The sequence below is a fragment of the Nyctereutes procyonoides genome, unplaced genomic scaffold (assembly GCF_905146905.1).
Source record: "Nyctereutes procyonoides isolate TBG_1078 unplaced genomic scaffold, NYPRO_anot_genome, whole genome shotgun sequence".
NCBI classification, from domain to species: Eukaryota; Metazoa; Chordata; class Mammalia; order Carnivora; family Canidae; genus Nyctereutes; species Nyctereutes procyonoides.
In genome coordinates this window covers 33,035,891-33,058,169 of record NW_026575160.1, presented here as the reverse complement: position 1 = coordinate 33,058,169, position 22,279 = coordinate 33,035,891, and the positions used below count along the sequence as shown (strand labels likewise).

The window sequence follows — 22,279 nt, the reverse complement described above, 5'->3', positions numbered from 1 at the left end:
ACTCTCAAGATGCATCCAAAGGAGTACCAGTACCTCAGCGTTTTATCCCCAAGTAATATATCTTATATATAAATGGATTTTTAAAATCACCCTGTAAGTCTCAATAAGAAAAACGTGTTTATAAATTTAAGTTTTGTGGGCAGCCCGGGTGGCTCAGCAGTTTAGCACCACCTTCAACCCAGGGCGTGATCCTGGAGTCCCAGGATCGAGTCCCACGTCGGGCTCCCTGCATGGAGCCTGCTTCTCCCTCTGCCTGTGTCTCTGCCTCTGTCTCTCTCTCTCTCTCTCTCTCTCTCTCTCTCTGTGTGTGTGTGTGTGTGTATGTGTGTGTGTGTCTATGAATAAATAAATAAAATCTTTTAAAAATAAATAAATAAATAAATTTAAGTTTTGAAAACTGAAAACCATATGGCTCTAAATTTAAAAATATTTTTTCTTCCCCAAAAAGTTATGATTACAGTTATTGCTTGTACACAATTGGTCAAAACAGTAGAAATATATTACAAGTCTTACTCATTAATCTCTGAAATAAAGAAGTAAAATTGTATTGGAAATGCATCTCTTGGATGGATGTAATTTCTTTTTATTCATGTAAAACACGTATCTGTTGAGAGAATATGACTTATGGCTAGAATGAGAAGGATCCAGCATATCAGTTTTAATATTATTTTTAATGAAGAAAACTTGTCCACATGAAATATATATGGGATATATAGAATGGAAAAGTATGTATATAGGAAGGGGGAGAGGGAGAGAGAGCGATGGAAGAGTTTAGTTACAGCAGCATGACCTAATTCCTTAAATTCCCTCCAAAGTATACAGAGGAAAAAAGTCCACATAGTGATTTATCATGAAATATTTAATTTTGTTAAAAACTGAAAACAATCTGAGTTATGCAGGATTTGTTACATAGTGTTATGGACTGTTTGTTATGTAATCACTATCCGCATCCGTCACTGTCTTTAACCAACACCATAGTTAAATTTGTCTGGTTTTGTTTTGGGGGGAGGTTTTTTGTTTTTGTTTTTTTGTGTTGTTTTGCAGATTTTTTTCAGCAGGAACTAATCATCGTCATCATCATATTAGGGATAGGTGACAGGTCTTTTTTTCTGAGGAACAGAAGAGTATCTAAAAGAGATGGGGAAAGAAGATTCTCGCGAAACTATCCACGTGCCTGTAAACCCCCTGAAAGGCCTATGGATCCCGGGAGACAAAGGGCGCCCTGCTTAGGAATCACAGACTTGGATGTGTCGGACCCGCAGGAGCACATGGACCACGCATCAGGGAGCGGCTGCAGGACAGGGAGTGCTGGCCTCCAAGCCCTGGGGAAAACTCTCCTTGGCAATTTAAAGGGACACGATTTGGGAGGGGGGGGGGAATCAGATATTTAACAGCAGAATAAAAAGAAGAAAAAAAAGACTTGAGAAAGGCAGGAAAAAAAGAAGACTAAATTACAAACCCAAATACTGATGTAATGTTTCATTTAGTGAACATACGGTATTTAAATGGGATTCTATGTTGCATTTAAGAATAACCACTAGCCTTAGCCACGCCGACACCACATGCCAGACACTGCCCATTTCTCATGCACTTTTTTTGTTTATATTCATAGCGATGTTATGAGGCTGATACTCACTGTCTCCATTATATAGATGAAGAAACCGAGGGCTGGGAACACAAGTAATTTGTCCAAGGTTAGATAGCAAAGGGGTAACCCATATGGGCGTTAAAGCCAGTCAGCTTGGTTGCAAAGCCCCAGCATTCCCTCTGTTATTGTGACCTTGATTATACTAGAGTTAGAAATGTGGATAGAGCCCGAAATGCAGAAGAATGAGTCGTGTGTGTTTTTACTTTCATGGAAAGCGTGTTGGAAACGATCATAGTTCTCAAGCATGTGATCTCACACCCACACATCTAAAATACCAATTCAATAACTTGAGCATTTATGTAGCCTAATCACCTTTTGGGAAAACTAAGAGTATTTCTTTGTAACTGAAATCAAATTGCCTGGATCAGGAAAAAATTTTGTGTCAAGTCAAATGATTTAAGAACACAAATATTCTCATTATTTGTTTTAGCTCATTGAAAATTGGCTTGCTGTAGGGCATGCCACGGAAAAAGTGAATTAATTAGCTGAGCCTAAATTAGGATAGTTTCTACTCATTCCCTGGAATTAGATCAGAACTCCAATATTTAAATAAGTTTCATGCTTCCCATGACATGAATAATTTTATTCATTTGTACTTCTTAACAAGCCTAAGCTTTAAAGCATACATTAAACTTGGAAATTCAGAAGATTCAGTATGATTTAATCAGTTTCGTAGCTGGAAATTTTAAATTCTCCCACACGTATATCAGAGAATTGATCAGAAGCAAGGTGCAAAAATACAAAAGGCTGTGAATAGCATAAAATTTAATTATTTGCTTTGAATGGTAGAACCCTGATTGCATTATATTCAACCTTCTCTGAGAACGGGCAGGTTATTTTTATTGCCCCTTCTGGAATCTCTCAGTGGGATATAAAGAAGCAAAGAGATTTAACAGTAAAGAACAAACGTTAAAGTTGTAAAAATTTTATCATTGGACTTTGTATATATATGTCTACTCATTTTCTTTATACGAATGCCATTGTTCACACAGGTCACAACTATTTCCATTAAAGTTAAGACACAGGTCTTTTTTAAACATCTAGTAAAATAAGGTCTGATGGTTGTTTGCAAAACCTTCCATCTTTTATTAATGGTCTTGAGTAGAAAATGACATCAAAATCTGCTAATATTTCCAACAGGAAATATACGTAATGGACGGCATAAAAATTTGCAAACGCGGATGCATTTGGCAGAAAGATACCCCCCTCTCGTGTATCTATAAATACTCTCGAATGAGTAAGAAAGTAAAATGGGAAAATATTTTTCATTTATGTTCTGGATATGTTATGCGGGGTATCTATTTGAGTCCTTATTAAGTTTCATGGTCAATCACAGACGAACAGGAAATGTATTCATCATAAAAATAATGAGTTCTGGTTGTACAAGAAAGAAAATGAGGGATCCCTGGGTGGCGCAGTGGTTTGGCACCTGCCTTCGGCCCAAGACGTGATCCTGGAGTCCCGGGATCGAGTACCCCATAGAGCTCCCGGTGCATGGAGCCTGCTTCTTCCTCTGCCTGTGTCTCTGTCTCTCTCTCTCTCTGTGACTCTCATAAAATTAAAAAAAGAAAGAAAGAAAGAAAGAAAGAAAGAAAGAAAGAAAGAAAAGAAAGAAAGAAAGAAAATGATGGAGCAATTTGCCCTAACTGATGAGGGCTGCCGCGGTATAGTCGGTTGAACCCACAGATGCATTACAGCCCTCTACTATTTTCTTACACCTGTCTCATGTCAGGTCCTTCCCACCGCTCTTTTACCAGTGTTCAAACAGAACTCATTCTTTTACATGGGATATTTCAAATGAGCACTTAAACATGATGCACAATTTAAAAGTTTATGATTTAGTACTATCATCAGATATTCCAATGTCTTCTCATCGCGGTCCCAAGGACTGAGTTCTGGTTTCCCTGCCTCCAACCTCTTTCTCTCCCATTGCTGCCAGAGCCGTCCTCCTGAAGCACAGCCTGTGTCATAAAGGACAGAAGTCCCAGTATTTATAGAAACAGGTGATATAATAAACAGTACGCGCCCTTTTATCCTGTGTGCTGCAGAGGGACTGCTATTTTTATGTGAGAATTCAAAAAGCACTGCGTGAAATTCTTAAACGTGTTGTTTTAATATAAAAAACCTAAGTGTCATTCCTTTGTCAATCTTGTAACATACAGCCAAGGTGTTTTATTCCCTTGCAGGTGAGCTCGCTGGAATTGCTAGTCATTACCTCGGGGACACCTCACCCATAATGCATTGTTTGTAAATGCAATTAAGCAAGAACATAAAGACATTTGCAAAACACCTCAGGGTAGAACCCCAGGTTCCAAAATTTTCCCTGACCCCAAGTAAGTGGTTACCCTACACTAAATGCACCTGCAATGCTTCCAAGAAATTTTCCCAGATTGATTCATTTGTAAATATTCAACTTTGCTTGGATAAAAGTGAATCTATCTCTGTTTGCACTTGTAGTTCATCAGGGTGCCACGCGGTAAGCATACAAACGCTTGCCTCGGGCACTGAGTTCTTGGGTTCAGCAATCAATGTGCTTTAGGGAGGGCACACAGAGCATTGCTTAATACTGCACGCAGTTAAGTGGTGATTAAGAGGGATTTCCGCCCTGGAGATCGGAGTCCTGACCCTAATCACCTTTACTAGCTCTGTCATCTTCAGTAATTCGTGGATTTTCATTTCCTCATCCATAGAATGGATATAAACGTATCACTCTACCCTTCAGGATCCCACATTCAGATATGTAAGATGACGGTGGGGCCATAGTACATTCGACAGCGCACGAAATGCAAGCTCTTCGGGATATGCTTCTAACATACCTTTTCTGGTTTCCCTTACTCCACAAACCCTATCTATGCCTTTCCCCCCTCTTCTCTTCTTTCTCCCTCCCTCCACCGCATGCTGCCCTAAGATTTCCCCCATCCCAAAATACGGGAATACATATGCATTCTAGCCAAATAAATAAGGCAGCTCATACTTCTGAGACTATAACCTACGTTCCCATGTGTCGTGATGTCTTTCCAAAGTAAATGCGAATATCCCCTCCCCATTTCTAAAGGAACCCCACTCATTCTCCCAAGCTCAGCTGAGAGGCCACCAATTTGGTGAAACCCACCTCACTTCCTCCAGCTGAACAACCAACCGTCTCCTACTCTGGACCATGCCAAAGGCAGCCCGTCCCGGCAGCCTGCTCTGTGTTACATTCTGTGTCTTTCCCCCTCGGCTCCTCCACGGAAGGCTTCCTGGAAAGCAGGAACCAGTGTGTCTCTTTTAAGTCCCGCTCTAGGTCGCCAGGCACGCGGGTCTCCGTGAAGCAACTGCGGAACACAAGTGAGCCGAGTGGACTATGAACCACCACTGAGTGGTCAACTCTCTTCTCCTTTGAGTTGTTTTTGATTCCACGGCCCAACGTAGGAATCTCGGGTATACAGCAGGACACAGATTAGACACTTTGGTTCCTCGCCAGTTTTTTAGGGGGAAGGTTATATCGCTTCTCCACCTTACTTGATGAAGAACATGCAACTACTCGGAGCCCCATTCCCATCGGGGAGTCGAGGAGCCATCAATACGATACTCTCCCCCTTCCTTTCTTTGCTGTCTCCTGTCCCTAATTTGTTAAGTGCCGTGTTCTCTATTCTAAATACATTCCATCCTGTGAACCTGCTGGCAATCCGCTCTAACGGGAAAATCCTTCTTTAGGTTGGTGTGGCCATCTGGAAAAACTGGCCACAAGTTTTTCCCTCCCTTGTAGGCGCCCGCCCCTCCCCACCTCCGCGTTGTGACTTTACACACTTCCCCCCACCCCGAGGTGGAGTCTCTTTCCTCGCCTCTTGAATCTTGGTGAAGTTCTTTGGTCAACGGAGCGTTAGCAAGTGTGATGCAAACAGTTTTAATGTCCTAAGACTACTGTAACACGTGACTTCAAACCTGGTGATTTAAGACAATAGAGATTTATTATCTCCCAGGTCTAAAGGTCAAAAGTCTAAAATCGAGGTGTTGGCGGGGCCACATTCCTTCTTCGGGATCTAAAGGACGATCCGTTCCTAGGCTCCCGGTGGCTGTAGGCTTTGCTTGGCTTGAGCGTGTAGAGCTGTCCTCTCGGTTCCTCTTCGCACGACTTCCTCCTCTTCTGTCCGTCAAATCTCCCTTTGCCTCTCTCTTATAAGGACATGTGTTGATGCACGTAGGGCCCGCTTGGGTAATCCAGGATGATCTCATTTTGAGATCCTTAACTCAATTATATCTGCCAAGACTCTTTTCCCAAATAAGGTCACATTCAGGTCCTGGGGTTAGGATCCAAAATATCTTTTTGGGAGCGATCATTCAGCCCACAACACAAACAAAAGCTTGGAGAGAACTTGGCTTTTGGGGTTTGCTCACTGGCTGCTCCTGGGGACCCTGACATCACCACCATAGGACAAAGCACTGGGCAGCTGGCTGGGTGATGAGACACACAGCGTCCCACGATCCTGGCCAACCCCAGGCCAACAACCAGGCGTGTCAGTGAGGCAAGCTGGACCATCCAGCTTCAGCCGAGCTGCAGAGATCAGCAGATCCTGCCCAGTCACCCCACAGAAGCAGAGGAACAATAAATAAATATATTTCTCATTTAAAATCACTAAGTGTAGGAGTGATTTATTAGGGAGCAAAAGTCAACGACTTCAGTTGGCTTTTCATGGGTTTGTCCACATGATATCTTATTTCCTTATTTCCCTCTCTTTGTGGCACGGAGTCGGCACCTCTTTCCCTCATTAACTTCCTACAGGAGACAGAAGGTGACCTGAGAACTTCATGTTCCTTTATTCTGGGTGCTGGGAATGCAGTGAAATGCCTGCTGCTTCTGGTTTGACTTCTCTTCAGACTCCTCGAGCTTCACCCTGACTTCCATCCCCAACACTGGAGATAGTCAGCCCTTTCTAGGGTGGGCAGGTCCCTAAGCATTCTCCTCCCCCCTTCTTGGTTGAATATATCAGGGTTGACATATGGTCCTTAAGGGAACGGACTTAGGATTTGAGGCCCCACCTATTTGAAAACAACCCTTGAACCTCTGGTGTCTGAGGAACGGGCACACTTCCGCCCAGGCTGTTCCTACATATTGGGAAACTGCTGATATGGGACCAAGTGGTAGACCATCTCTGTTGGAAATAGTAGGAAGGGGAGGGGAATGGAGACAGGAAATGCAGGGAGAGGAAGTGAACAGGTAAAGAAACACCAAGCTCCCCCGGAGAGAGTTTTCCCGCGTGGCGCCCTCAGGAGCAGGACACAGTAAAGGAGGCCTAAGAGCCAGACAGACGGGTGTGAACCTGGACATGGGTAAGCAGCTGTGAGACCAGGACCCCATGGTCCTGTCTTCTTCCTCCTTTCACATTTCTCCATCCTACTCCCTCCCACCTGATGTAGCTCAGGGAATGACACCACCATCCAAATAACGGCTAAGGGATCACCTATGAGCCGTCTCTGTCCTCTTTCTCAACTCATCACCCAAGCGCGTCTCTACCTCCCCACGATAGGAACTTCTCTCCTTCTGTAGCCCCCATCCCACCAACTGGGCCCAGGGAGCAGTCCTCTTACCCAAGGGCCTTGCTGTGCTCACGATCCTCCTCAGTACGTTCACACAGCAGCAGACCGGGCTTGAAAAGGTAAATCACATTAGGGAGCCCCTGCTCACTATCTTTCGGGGACATCCCTTCGCCCCTAGAAAAAAATTCAAATTCTTCGCTTTGCCTGTAAGTCTCGCATGATCCGGGCTCTCTCTCCTCACTACCCCTCTCCTTTTGTTCAACAGGATACACTTCCAGTTCCGGCGATGCTCTGTGCCTGTGCAGGGACCAGCACCTCGGGCCGTTGGCATTCTCCACCTGCTGAGACTATTTCCTCACTGGCTCCTCAAATGCCACTCAGTCTTACCCATGAATTCTAGCCCAGATGTCGCCTCGTCGGGGAGATCTTCCTTCCTCTCATCACGCGGGCAACCCAGTTACTTTCTACACATCCCCCTTACTCATTTCATCCTCAGCCATGTCAAAAATCTGTAACTACGGAGTGGCAGAATGATGGGTGCAAAAATCTGGAATTAACCTGGCTGGGGCCGTCGGTTAAGCGACTGAGTCCTGGTTGTGGCTCAGGTGGTGATCTCCGGGTCATGGGGTCGCGCTCAGCCCCGAGTGGGCATCAGACGGCCTCCCTCTCCCCCTACACCTCCCCACTGAGCTCTCTCTCTCTGTCTCAAATAAATAAACCTTCAAAAACAATCTGTAGTCACCTGTACTTGTCTGTGTGCAGGTAACAAGTTCCTCCTCTGTATTTCACCTCCCATCCCACAGAAGAACAAACTCCACGGAGGCAGGGACGCTGTCCTATGTCACCAGCACCTAACACCATGTCTAGCACAGGAAGTCCCCAGTAAACACCTGCAGGAGGAAGGTAAAACCTTATTTAACCCATTAGCAACGACTCCTCTTTTTTAGACACAGGAAGCGGTTTGGAGAGATTGAAAGACTTGCATGAGGTCAGACGGCGGGTACCAGAACATTCCCAGATGCACGTGCATCCCCAGGCCCCCGGAGGTCATTGTGCCTTGGGATTTTCATTTGGGTCTTGTAGGTGCAGGACTCTTAGATCCAGTGCTAGTGATTTAATTCTTTTTCCTTTACAGTAAAAGTGCAACCAGCTATTTGCTTATCACTCAGCCTGAAAAGGTGTCATCATTGTCGGATGCATATTTTAAAATCGCATTTCTTTTCACCATAGCACTACCTCACGAAGAGCATGAAAATGCAGTATATTTCCTTAGCATACTGTTTTCCTTCTGTGAGGTAATGATTCCGCTCTGGGACTTGAATACCTATTCTTTCTGTAGGTGGTTTGGGTGATCAAGCAACATGGGAAAATTCTCATACGTTTCAAATACATCAGGAATGAAACTTCTGGTAGAAACTATTTGGGCACAGTATTTTTTTTCCCTGGGGGGATGAGGGGTTCTAAGGAGAGAGAGCATCTCAAGCAGGCTCCCCGCTGGGCTGGATGTCAGCCCTGAGCTGGGGACCCAGGCCCAGGGGTGAGTCGGGGACCTAACCCCACCTGGGGACCCAGGCTCAGTGGGGAGTCGGGGACCTAACCCCAGCTGGGGACCCAGGCCCAGGGGGGAGTTGTGGCCCTAACCCCAGCTGGGGACCCAGGCCCAGGGGGGAGTCGGGGACCTAACCCCAGCTGGGGAGCTGAGCCCAGGGTGGGAGTCGGGGCTCTAACCCGTGCTGGGGACCCAGGACTGGGCCGAGGGGAGGAGCCAGGGCCCTAACCCGAGCTGGGGACCGGGCCCAGCTGGGGAGTCGGGCCCAGGGGCGCCCTGTAAGCAGCTGAGCCCGGGGCCCTGCTCCGTGCTGCGTGGACCGGGCGGCGGGGGCTGCGGCCGGGGCGGTGCGGCCCTGCAGGAGACCCGGTAGCCGGGGCAGCGGGTCCGAGAGGAGGCGCCATGCGCGGGCGCGAACACGGGGACCCGGGCCCTCCCGGGCCGCCCCGAGCTCCAGCTCGTGCAGGCGGGCCTCAGGGCGGCTGAGGCTGGGCGCTGCTGGGGGCCGGGAGGGCATCCGTGGGGGAGCAGGGAGCCCCTGGGGCAGGGGTGCAGGGGGGACCGGCCACCCCCCACAGCTCCCCGCCCCCGCCCGGGCCCCCCAGGAGCCACGGCCTTGGGCGCACAGCGGGGTCGCGGCCAGGTCAGGTGCGCGCGGCCTCTGCAGGGCACCCGGGGTCACGGCATCGAGTCCCGCGTCGGGCCTGCAGGGAGCTGCTTCGCCCTCCGCCTGGGTCTCTAACTCTCTCTGTGTGTCTCTCATGGATCAATACATAACATCTTTTTTTTTAAATTTTTTTTTATTTATTTATGATAGTCACACAGAGAGAGAGAGAGGCAGAGACACAGGCAGAGGGAGAAGCAGGCTCCATGCACCGGGAGCCCGACGTGGGATTCGATCCCGGGTCTCCAGGATCGCGCCCTGGGCCAAAGGCAGGCGCTAAACCGCTGCGCCACCCAGGGATCCCCATGACATCTTTTTTTAAAAAAGGTGTATAATCCAAGGGAGAAAGCAGCTCTGCCCGCCCCCCCACCACCACCACCCTGCAGGCCGCGAGGCCCTGGTGCAGTATCTAAAAGGGTCACTTGGGGGCAACGCGCACCCTTGCTTGGAGTTCCTCCCCACAAAAGCCTGCGGTTTCTTTCAAATTTGCAACCGCATTTCAAGATATGGGAGGGAAAGGCTGTATTTCATTTGAAACTTAGGATGCACAAATCACGTAAGACAAATGCTGCTCAGGTTCCCTCCCGAAGGAGCGGAAGGCTGTCTTCTTTCAGCAGACACATCACTTCCACCTCGTTGGCACATTTCGGGGCTATTTTACATTTAGGATTTGTCACGGTCCTTGACATAGACCTCGGAGAAGAGAGGAGATGCTCAACACAAGGTGCTTGAGGTGGCGGGTAATGGGATAAGCTGCCACGAGTCCCGGTGGGAAATTATTTTGTTTCCATAACCAGAGTAAAATCGTAAATGTCATCCGTCTCCTCCACCGGGCGCACATTTTATAACAGATTTAAGCATGAGAGAGCTATTTGTTTTTTGAGACACTGACTGCTATCGTCTTCACTGTTACGGCTTTGCATTCACCTACCTCTTTATAAAGGTTTTTTTTTTTTTTTTTTTTTTATTACTAGTTGCTTTTGCAGCAAATCTGATGAGTGGAGTCCCTCTTCCAAGTCATTTCTCCTCCCCTGTCTTCTAAGCACTAGGTATTGAGTCAGGCGCTCAAGGTGTGTTTCCTTTTTAAATAAAAATAAGTAAGTAAAAAATAAATAAATAAATAAATAAATAAATAAATAAATAAATAAATAAATAAAAATAAGTAAATGAATAAACGTAATCTCTTCTTTCAAGGACTTTAAGCATATTGAGGCCAATAAGGTTTTCTTCCTGATGTTTGTTCTCTTGATTTTTTTGCTGACTTTATCTGACTTTTTTTTTTTTCTCCCAACATCTTTTCCTGTCCTCAGAAGATATTTACCATTACACAGTGATGGAAGACTCACGTAAGCCTTGTCAAGGTCTAGGAATCAAGATGCATAGAATTTGTATTATTTAAATTTAAAAAAAATTTTTTTTTAGATTCATAAAATTAAATTGAGTCACTCTAGGTGCCTGCGCACAAGTGGAAAAATTCAGGAAGACTGCAGAGAGTTTTGCCTTAATCCATGGGTCCATCTTCACATTCTTTATTGGATGGAGGGTAGTACAGGAAGGGATTACAGCAGCTCTGTAATCTAGGCATCGATGGATGATTAATAAGTACTTATAACATTGCTTAATTAGTGATTTTTCCATACTCCTTTTTTTTCCCCTCTAAACAGTGTATCTGATCTTTATTTTCTCTTTAACTTGTGATCACCGAGGTGTAACCAGAGTGACACTCTGATGCTGGACCAGCCTGCATCGATTAGTCTGTGAGCTTCTGTGAGGTCCACATGCCACAGACTCCTAGGCCCTGGTTTGCAGAAGGGACATCTGGTCCTTCCAGGGATCTTTCTGGGCCCTTCTCTCGTCCTCTCACAGGCATCCACTAGATGACGCCAGAGAGAAGCGGGCTTGAACAGGAGCCCGGGAGAAGAGCCGCGAAGGAGAAGGGACCTACACATCCTAACATCCACATGCCACTGAGAAACTAACTCCCTTTTCTTCTTTCGAGTATTCTAAAGGGACACACTGACCTCCCCTGATTTCACGCTGAAATCCCTGAATATCAGCTAACCTCCATTTTTCTGGACATACAACTTAATACTTGCCCATCAGTTTTCTAGTGTTAAAGGAAATAATACTTAGAGATTTATTTATTAGGATTAAGTGCTACATCATGTTGTCATTGTAACACATTTTATATATGTGTCATCTATGTGCGTATATATGTATGTATAATGCACACATTCTAGTTAATTTTATTTGCTTATATTAACCAGTTCACTACATTAGTTCAGAAAAGACATGTCTGAATTAACAAAGATGTTATAGGTAAATTTATCATCTTTATCTTTTTTTTTTTTTTTTTAGTATACGTGCTGCCGAAGCGAACACTCATCTTTATCTTTTGATGCAGAACCTATTCTCAACACTACTTTGCTAAAATGAAAGTTTTTGTGTATGGTTTAATCAGGTACCTTTAATAACAATGATAGTGATAGACCATCATTCACTGATAGACATTTTTTGAGTGCCTGCCATGTGCCAGGCAGTTTCTGAGGCTCTCAGGGATACAGGCACATTGCTCGCTGTTCTGAAGCTTATGGTCATGTGTTTAAATGATCATTTTTGATCAAATACACATGACTATGATTAAGGAATAATTCTCTTCCTATTTAGGATAATCCAGGTGCAGTATTAAGAATTAATGAATGTATATAACTACCTGACAAACCTTTTACGGAACAAAGCTAGGAATGAATAAATGAAATGAATGAGTGAATGAAAATTTTCAAAATAAGAGACGAAGTTGCCATCAACAGTATCAATGCAAAATAACAAAATTGTTTTAAAGTCATGTTCGGTTGCAAAACAATCACTCTTTTGCTGGAGCAGATATATCTCTTAAATAATACTCAACACCGGTATGGGCTGATTAGAGAGATATATTTTCCTTTTCAATCATTATTTAGTTCTTATTGTGTCAGCTTCGGCCACAGGTTTATTTAATTTTATGCTTGTCGCCTATAATTTTTATTTATATAAAGCCAAACCTTACAAATGAACCCCCTGATGCAGTTTTTGAATCTGATCCAGGTGAGAGTAGATGAAGTAACACACGAACTCCTTTCACAAACTCCCAAGAGCGGCCTTTTAGTCACCTTCTTCCTACAAGCTGACATAGGTCTCCGGGGCCTTGCAGAAAGGCCCGATGCTCAGTGGAGAAGCCTTTTACAAGCTCAGTTCCACCGTCTGCGGTTTTAGACGTAGAATGAAGATCAGAAGAAGACCACGTCCTGAGGCCGGCGGCCGCTGCCGGTAACTGTACCTGCATCCCGAGGCATCCCTCATCTGCAGGCTGGGATACAGAAGCCGTCTCAGCGCCCCATGGAAGGCTCTGCACAAACCCTGATGCGCAGCCAGGCTCGCTGCATCTCGGCAACATCCCCGAAACGAGTAAGAGACGCAGGCATTCTTGGAAAAAGGTCTTGGTAGATGGCAACGTTCCTGGCTTTGCTAAGACTCCCGCTCTCCTGGGCACACTCGCTGGTCTCCTGGAAGGGGGGGACGGGACGGCGGGCCCCGCAGAGCAGCGATGAGCCCCCGGAGGCCTGCGGTGCTGCTGGAGCCCGGGGGTTAGGGCTGCGGCCGGGCCGGGGCCTCCACGGGGGCCGCACAGGCACTGACCCGCCCGGCTTTCCCCTTTCCCTCAGGGCGACCCTGCCCAGAAACTCAGATTATGACACCTGTGTCCCGCGCTCGCCGGAAAGCCTCTGGGGGACCCCTGCGAAGACCCCAGCGAAGTGAGAGGGTGAGGCCGCCAGCCGCCCCGGGCAATTGCTTCCCACCGTTGGTGGCCCTTCAGTGCCGCAGCCACCGGGCTCAGCACCCGGGCGGTGCAGAAGGTCCAGAGGTCCCAGGTCACTAGGATGCGGGCCTGCAGCCAAGAAGCCACCTTATGGCGATTAGGTTTCAATTAAAAAGAGCATATGGTCTCCAAATAAAGACAATTTCACTTCTCCAAAAAATAAAGTTGTCCGTGATCCTTGATGGAACTCAGTGCAAGACACACTCATCAAGAAGGGGTTAGGGTCAAGGATGAGCTGGTGCCGGTGGCAACAAGCGAGCATCCTGAAACGTGCGGCGGCGGATCCAACGATGGATTTGGGCCCGGGAGGCGCGTCTGGGCGAGGCGGCCTGCGGTGCTCACAGGCAGAGGGCATCTCCAGGCGTCAGGAGGGAGCCCGAGCCTCCCCCACCCCCAGGGCCTCCTCCCTGCTGGGGGACCACAGAGGGTGGAGGGCGAGCCGGGACTCCGCCGCAGGAGCCAGATCTGAACTTAAGACCTGTCTTGCAGTTAATCTGTACGACCCGCGTATAAAAACAGCCAGGGAGGCATTTGACCAAAAGCCACCAATTACAACGGTTGTGCAAGGGTCCCGCTCTGGAATTCATAGATAAAACTGGCGTCTTTCAGAACGGGAAGCTTTTTAAGCAAAGAAGTCTTTAAATTAGAATACCGCTTAAAAATGGGTTTATTACATTCACCAAGAAAACCACACTGCCTTAGCAGCCTAAATGGTTGTTTTAAAACTGAATCGAAGAAAAAAAAAATAACTGAATCGACGGCTATAGTAAGCGAGAGTCACACATGCTATTAGTTTTCTTCTCTTTTTCTATCTCTGCCCCGACTTTTAAACTTGAACCTCCTTTGCAAACACCTAACACTTAAATTTGAAATTATTTTTTACTGTTATAGAAGGAGATTTTTAGGAAAAAAAATGTTTAGTTTACAAAGCAAACTACTTGCCATTTTCTCAAATCTGCATTTCTTGATATTTTTCAACTCCCTCCGAAGCTTTAGTAGAGAGAGTATCTCAGCAGCAAACCTAATTGGAAATAAATGAGCTCCTAGTTATTTCTGTTATTACTCTCATACCTCCTATAGCTGCCTGAATATTCTATAAATGGCCACTGATAACCAGTTTAGTGGGTCTGTCTCGCTGCACAGTGCATAAATCACTCCCGGGTTAACTAAGTCATTCAGCCTTTGAATCGAGAACTCTGGACACACGCACGCACGCATGCACGTACACGACTATGTTTTGTGGGATTTAAAAAACAATGTTCAATAAAACTTTGACATCACATAGTTGGGCTTTAAAGTCAATCTGGGCCCTGTCTTCTACACTAGCACTGAGAGCCATTTCCAGGCATTTTTCACATCTAAAAATATCAGGAGGAAGCAGTATTTTGGAAGGTGGTCAACTGATTTAACAGATAAGTAGAATCTATTTGTTTTAGCCAAAGCAATAAGTACTTCACTTGAAGGGTGAACAGATACCCCCTGTTTCCAGCAACCTATCCAAAGCATCAAGTATCGTCGCTTTGACCTCGTAAGGAAATAATCACTGCCTGGTGCACGAACCCAGGAAGCTGCACTGCCTCCCTTGGAGAGCAGACAACAGTATCATCCAGAATAATCAGGCAAGATCCTGACGCGACAAATCCCAAGGAGAGGGTGCGGGTGATGAGGCCTGCTGCTTTCCTGTGCTACGTCTACAGCCCACCTCCGTCCTATGGGCGACAAGGGTATGACTAAGAAACAAAAGAGTGAATAAAGCACGAAAGTCCGAGGAAAACCGAGTCACGGAGAGCTTTCTTGTCTCACGCTTGGTCTTCAGGAAATACGGTTGTGTCCTTTCCTGCGCGGGGGCGAGGCCACCAAGGCTCCCGGTGGATGCCTGAAACCAGGGGGACTGTGGATCCCTCTGTGCACTATGTATTTTTTCCTAGACATACACACCTAAGATAAAGTTTATTTTATAAATTAGGCTCAGTAAGAGATTAACAACAATAATGGTAAAATGGGACAACTGTAATAACGGGCTATAATAAAAGTTAGGTGAGGGTGGTCTGTCTCTCAAAGCACCACATCGTGCTGTACTCGCCCTCCCTGTGATGACGTGGGATGATCAAACGCTGACGTGAAGGAGGAAGTGAAGCGCAGGATGTAGGCCCTGTGACATAGCATTAGGCTACTACGGACCTTCTGCTGACTCATCACAATCACCAGGGCACCTGGGATGCTCTGTCGGGCAAGTGTCTGCCTTGAGCTCAGGTTGTGACCCCAGGGGCTGCGATGGAGCCCCATGTCGGGCTCCCTGCTCGGGGGGGGGGGGGGGGGGGAGGCTGCTGCTTCTTCTCCCTCTGCTCCTCCTCCAAGCTCATGTTCTCTCTCACTCTGCTGTTTCTCTGTCTCTGTCTTTCTCTCAAATAAATACATAAAATCTTAAAAAAAGAAGAAGAAGAAGAAGAATCATCTGCTTCCAGAAGTCTTTGGGGGGTGGAGGCAGAGTGGACTCAAACTGCAGAAATCAAATGTGCAGGTAAGGGAGGCTACTGTACATAAAAACTACGACAAAAAAAAAGTGCTTCTGCTGGACTTAGGGGAGGTGATGCTTAAAGAAACAAAAAAAAAAAGGGGGGGGGAGGGGGGAGGCTTCAAAGGAATAAATAATAAAAACCTATGTGAAGGGGATTGTGAAAGCTGTTTGGGACCGGTCTGGCCAGTGGTGGCAAGGGCCAGGACCTCTGGGGTGTGAGGATGGTGGGTTTCGGACGCTTCTCCGAGAGGCCAGGATGGAGGAAAGTGTTGTTATTTCCCTCGTGCCTCTCCCCTGGGATCCCCTAAGGACATTCACTGCCTCCCCATTCCCGTTTAGGATGTAGAGTCCACCCCGGGAATCAGGTTGCTTACTATGGGGAAGAGGGGGATTAATGTCCTGCTCAGGTGAGGTCTTGATGAGGAGAAGCGTGAGGTTATATCACTTCTGACATTCGCTCCTCCACCCTGTTCTCTCAAACCTCCAGTTTGATGGATTATAAGGGAGAGAAGTGCCTCCCCGCGAGGCTTTACTTCCTAAGAGTTTAGGGAGTGAAATTCTGACCAGAGAAACCACCTGCCGAATGGCAGCAGAGGGAAGTGATCAAAAGTGGTTTTCTGAGCTTGGACCTCATCGCCTACCATGTCCTCGGATACACCCACAGGACTGGCCTTCTGCGGACAGTGTACCAGCTGCAGTAAATCGTATCTGCAGGAGAACTGAAGCTCAAGGAACAAAATATGGGCCTTGTGGAAAGTACAGCTGCCTCCAGTAGGGGGCAAACAACGGAAGAGAAAGACATGATCTACTTACACTAATAGACTAGGGGCCCTGTGGTGCAACAGAGAGCGCACCGACCTCTGAAACTAATGGACTAGGACCTTTTAAAAAGCACGACTAAGATACTCAAGGAAATAATGGAAGGCAGTAGCGAAATGAAATGTGAAAAAAAAAAAAAAGAAGTCATTAAAAAGAGCCAAGAGGAAATAAAGTAAGAAATTAATGAATGCAAGTAAAAATGGGCATCCTCTTAATGGGCATCAGCACACGAAAGGAAGAGGTCACAATGTGGACGACAGAAGGAAGAAAGAAAACACAGTGAGAAAAAGTGTTTCAAGAAATAATGAAGACAAACTTTCCAGAATTAAAGGGTGAAAACTTCAGGTCCTAATTGGAAACACTCCATAAGAAGAGAACGAGCCCAGGAGGATGTTGTACACAACCAGAAGTCACTCCTAGTTTATACAGGTTGTACTAGAAAGCTGAAAATGAGCGAAAGTTATTCTGTTCTATTTTTCCAGTAATCTCAACTCTAAAAACTAGATGAGGGAAATATAATACAGCTACAGGCCCATATCATTCATGAATGTAGACACGGAAGTCAGAACTAAACAAATCCAAAAAAAAAAAAAAAAGAACTAAACAAATCCAGCAGAGCAGGGCTCCTGGGAGGCTCAGTCGGTTCAGCGTCTGCCTTTGACTCAGGCCATGACCCCGGGGTCCCGGGATCAAGCCCCACATCGGGCTCCCTGGGAGCCCGCTTCTCTCTCTCCCTCTCCCCCTTGTTCATGCGCCGTCTCTCTCTTTCAAATAAAAATCTTAAAAAAGAATCAAACACTATTGAAAAATAGCCCCAAATATTCACATAGGTTTTATCTCAGTGGTGCAAGGACGTTTTACTAAAAGAAAATCCACTAATGTCATAAACCACAAAAATAAACTTGAGGAAGAAAAAAATCATATAATTTATTAACGCAGCACAAAGCATTTTTGCAAAGTTCAAAATCTATTTACGGCAAAGCCTCCTAGCTGACTAAAAATAAAAGGGAACTTATTTAACTTAGTTAAGTTTATAAATCCATCTCTCGCAGAGTTACACTCTAAAAAGGTTTATAAATGAAATCATATGATGTCTGGGATTTGTTTCAAAATAAACTATTGTCTGGGAAGGGGAGTGGAGACGGTGCAGAGGAAACAAAATTGTCCATATATTGCAATAGCTGTAACATGGTGATGGATCCAGTGTGGCTCCTTCTATTAGTCTCATTACCTTGGCAGCAACTATGAAGATTAAAAACCAAAAACGTACCACAAGCATTTTACTTAGTAGAGAAACTTGTGGGGTGCCTGGGTGGCTCAGTGGGTTAAGTGTTTGTCTCCAGCTCAGGTCATGATCCTGGGGTCCCGGGATCGAGCCCTGCACCGGGTTCTATGCTCAGCGGAGGGCCTCCTTCTCCCTCTCCCTCTGCCTGCCTGCTCTCTCTCTCTCTCTCTCTGACAAATAAATAAATGAAATCTTTTAAAAAAATAGAGAAACTTGAGTTTCATTCCTTTTAAGATGAAGTACAGCTCAAGAAAATTTAATGATCATTTCTACCTTTAAAGATAGTAGTGGGTGTTCTGACCAAACAGTAAAGGAAAAGAAGAAGCAGGAGCCGGAGCAGAAGCAGGTGGAGGAGGAGGAGGAGGAAGGGGAGGAGGAGGAGGAGGAGGAGGAGGAGGAAGGAAAGAAGATACATAAGAATTAAAAAGGAGATTAACATGACATTATTTGCAGATAAAATGATCATCTGCCTTGAATGGCCAAATCCACTGGTATTAGTGATAAAATTATTGCAAGAAATTTACCAAATACAAGTTCAACTTCAAAAACAATATTTCTCTATCCTAGCAATAACTGACTAGACAATATAATTTCAAAAAGAATATCAACAAATATTCTAAGGAATCTAGAAATAAACATAAGTGAAAACATATAAGATCTTTATGGGGAAAAAATTTTAAAGTCTAATAAAGGAAAAAGAAAACGATCTTAGTAAATAGACATGATATTATGAACATTCAATTCTTCAAAAATTGGACTATAAATTCAATGTTTATTGAAATTACTGTATGATTTTTTAAAAATACTTGATATTCTAAAATATTTATGAGGAAATAAATGTCTACTACATAGCTAATTTAATTTCAAAAAGAAAAAGTAGAAGAGAGGGACCCCCTTGCCAGATACTAAGATATACATATGCTACAAAAATAATAAAAACAAGGGAGCCAACTGGAACAGAAGACAGAGCTCAGAGGCAGTCCCATATGCAAATGGGAACTTATGCAATAAAGGTGATATTAGATTCATGGGAAATGATGAGTATTTAGCCTGTGGAAATTGATTATATACAGAAAGAAATCTGGCTCAAAGGTGAACTCTAGTTGAATAAAATATTTATCTGTCCAGAAAAACATCATAAAGGTAATAGAAGAAAATGGAGAAGCCCACCCTGTGATTTAGAGATAAGAAACAATTTCCGGAACTAAATCTCCAAAGCAGAAATTATAAGGAAAAATTAATTTGACTAATCAACTGAAAAGTACTCATCAACAAAGGATATTATGGATAAAGTTAACAGATAGATGACAAATTTGCAAGAGTAAAGTATCACTTGTGACCTGCTGCAAACCTGAAAGGTCAAGTATTGGGCTGGTTGTAGGGACACGGAGAGACTGATCATGGCATAGAAATGGAAACAGGCCTTCTGGAGGGTAAGCTGGCATTATTTAATTCTACCAAATGAACCCATATCCTATGACCTAACATGTCTAATGACGGGTATATACTGTCCAGAAAAATCAGATGCAGATTCATAAAGAGTCACATATAAGAACTTGTACATTTGAAGCACTATTTGCTTTAGTCAAGAGTTGGAATAATCAAGATGTCTATCACTGGGTAAGTAAATGGATGGAACACATGACTGTACATCAGTGAAGAGTAACACAGAAGGTGTGCACATAACAGTGTGGATGTTTCCTTCTTAAAAATGTGGAGTTCACATAAAAAAGTTCAAAGAAAAAAATCTCTAATACAATACAATTTACATAAATTAAAAGCACACGTGTGCATAACACAACTGCATATTTTACGATAATCTAAATGAAAAGATACACATTAAATCATTTTCGATAGCCTTTGAGGAGCAAGGGAATTGAATGGAGAACGGGGATAAAAAGGGCTGCATAAATAGTTGTGGGAGACTCGCACCGACTGCTGTTGCAATTCTACAAGAATGGGGATTTTGGACTGTGGTGAGTAAACATTTGTTGAATGCCTGAATGTGACATGACTTGAGGGATTTGATTCCTTTTATCTCTCTGTACCCGACTTCCAAATATTAGGTCGTATCGTATGAAATTGCAATTTTTTTATAGGTCAAACATGACCAAATATCAGCAATTTCATATAATTCAATCTAATAGGAAGGGAAATTTGAAAACAATGGAAGGTACTTAGGGAAATACAAACAACCACTGTAAAGACTAGTGGGAGATAACATGAAAGGCAAGCCAACCTTGGTTCCACTTTTTCATAATTACCTAAAAACCACCTACATTGATATAGTTAAGATGACTGTCCTTAAAATAAAGTGCCCTTAAGACTTCCATCAATACTATTTCCTCAAAATGTCAGCCATATATTATACTAAGGAATACAGCACCTGCATCGTTTATCACGCTGATTTTTTTTAATTGACAATATTTAAATGGGCCACTTAAAGATTTTTCACCATGAGAAGATTTTTCAGAATTTACAATGTAGTTTATATAAGATAAATTCTGAAAAACATTAGGGTCAGTCACTTCTGAATCTCTTGAAACTATTAAAGGCACTTGTACATTCTTTTTTTGAAAACCACTTTATTATGATAGAGATACAAAACGTTGTACATATTTAATACATACAATTTTGATCAGTTTGGAGAGAAATACACCCGTGAAACCATCACTACATTCAAGCCATAAACACATCTATTCCTTCCAAATATATATGTATGTGTATATACATACACATGTATGTATATGTGTGTTATTTAGTGATAAAGACATTTAACATAAGATCTATTCTCTTAGCAAATCTTGGTGTTATTAACTGTAGGCACTATTCTGTATATAAAACTCTAGGACACATTCATCTTGCGTAACTGAAATTCTGTACCAGTTGACCAATCCCTTCTCACTTCCCCTTCCCTGAGTCCTGGTAACTACCATTCTATCCCCTGCTTCTGTGAGTTTGACAATTTTAGATTCTCATGTAAGTGGGATCCTGTAAGTGGGATTTGTTCTTTGAAGGAATTTTTGATTTTAGAGAAATAATTGTTCAGTGGACAAATAAAATGGGAAGAAACTGAAAGAATATACGAGCTAATTATTCTTTCAATGTCTTCCCACTTCCTCTTGCCTGCCCTCTGAACAATTATTTCTGTAAAATTGGGAACTTCTTAAAATATGCCCAATGTGTTGTCACTAGATGTTATTTTCAACTGAGGTGACCTGAGTTACCTTTTATAACTAAACTTTTTGCGGTCGTGACTAAGTTCTTCCCAGAAAACTTCCCCATCATGCTCTACGTCACGGCTTGGTAGCTTAGGCACACTTGAGAGCTTTGTTTTTCACTCAGCAACTACTCCATATTGATTATTGTAATGAAATAGGTGTTTTGCTTCCCACGAATGAAGAAAAAAAAAAAACTAAGGGAAAATTATATCTTCATTTGTTGCAATGATTATATTATTCTTGAATAAGTGGAAAGTCAAGAAAACAGAATACCACTGAGGATTAGTTTTGTAATGGGTCAAAGAATTGAACTATAATCATGGACTGAGAAAACCAGATGTAGCTTGTGTGATCCTAACGAATTAAGCTGTTTCCAATTCTTTTTTGAACCTGCACCTATTAAATGAAAATCTCTACTTGCAGCAATAAAATGATGCGATCTTCATTCAATGGGATTTGATAATCATAAAGGTCAGAGAAAGGCAGCTCAACTCACTTTACTTATCTTCAGGATACTTTGAGTGAAATGACAGCTTTGATGGAAATTTTACCTTGACAGTGAAGCGTTTTTTCTTTGGTGGATTCCAAACTGTGCCAGTTGAATGAATGAATGCACGCAAAGGTGATAAGGATGTCACCAACACGTATGCTTTAAGAATCACAGATAATTCTTCCGTTCTGAAGATTGTGTCATGTGGAGCAAGGACTGTTGTTTGATTCCTAAAAAATAAACCATCACAGTTGATGCTCCATAACTTAGGGTATGTCATTTGTGAGTTACCTTGAAGCTTTGTATACTCATCTGTCCTTTATTGGACCCCAGCCTTCAATGTGTGGGTTTCCTTCAACAATTTCACTGTTTATTAGCATCACTATCAAGGGATATACAGGTACATGGAGAAGGAATCAAATTAATTAAGAGTTCTCTACTTTGGTAGACTTCAGTTAAATTTCTTTTAAAAGAAAGGAAGGTAGGAAAATAATACCTAAAATAAGGTTTAAAGATTTGAAAATGTGGACTAGTACTCAGCCATCAAAAAATGGAATCTTGCTATTCGCAATAATGTGGATGGAACTAGAGGATATCATGCTAAGCGAAATAAGTCAATCAGAGAAGGATAACTATTATATGATCTCACTCAAATGTGGAATTTAAGAAATAACAGGAGAACATAGGGGAAGAGAGGAAAAACTAAAATAAG

General features: G+C 43.8%; 1 protein-coding gene across 1 annotated transcript in view; it reads right to left on the bottom strand.

Annotated features, from left to right (window-relative positions):
* The window catches only part of CPED1 (cadherin like and PC-esterase domain containing 1), a 263,155-nt gene that overhangs the window by 148,713 nt on the left and 92,163 nt on the right, over positions 1-22,279 (bottom strand). Inside the window, exon 6 of the mRNA XM_055314580.1 lies at positions 21,629-21,797. Coding sequence (XP_055170555.1) covers positions 21,629-21,797 — 169 coding nt within the window. The remainder of the gene's footprint in view (positions 1-21,628; positions 21,798-22,279) is intronic.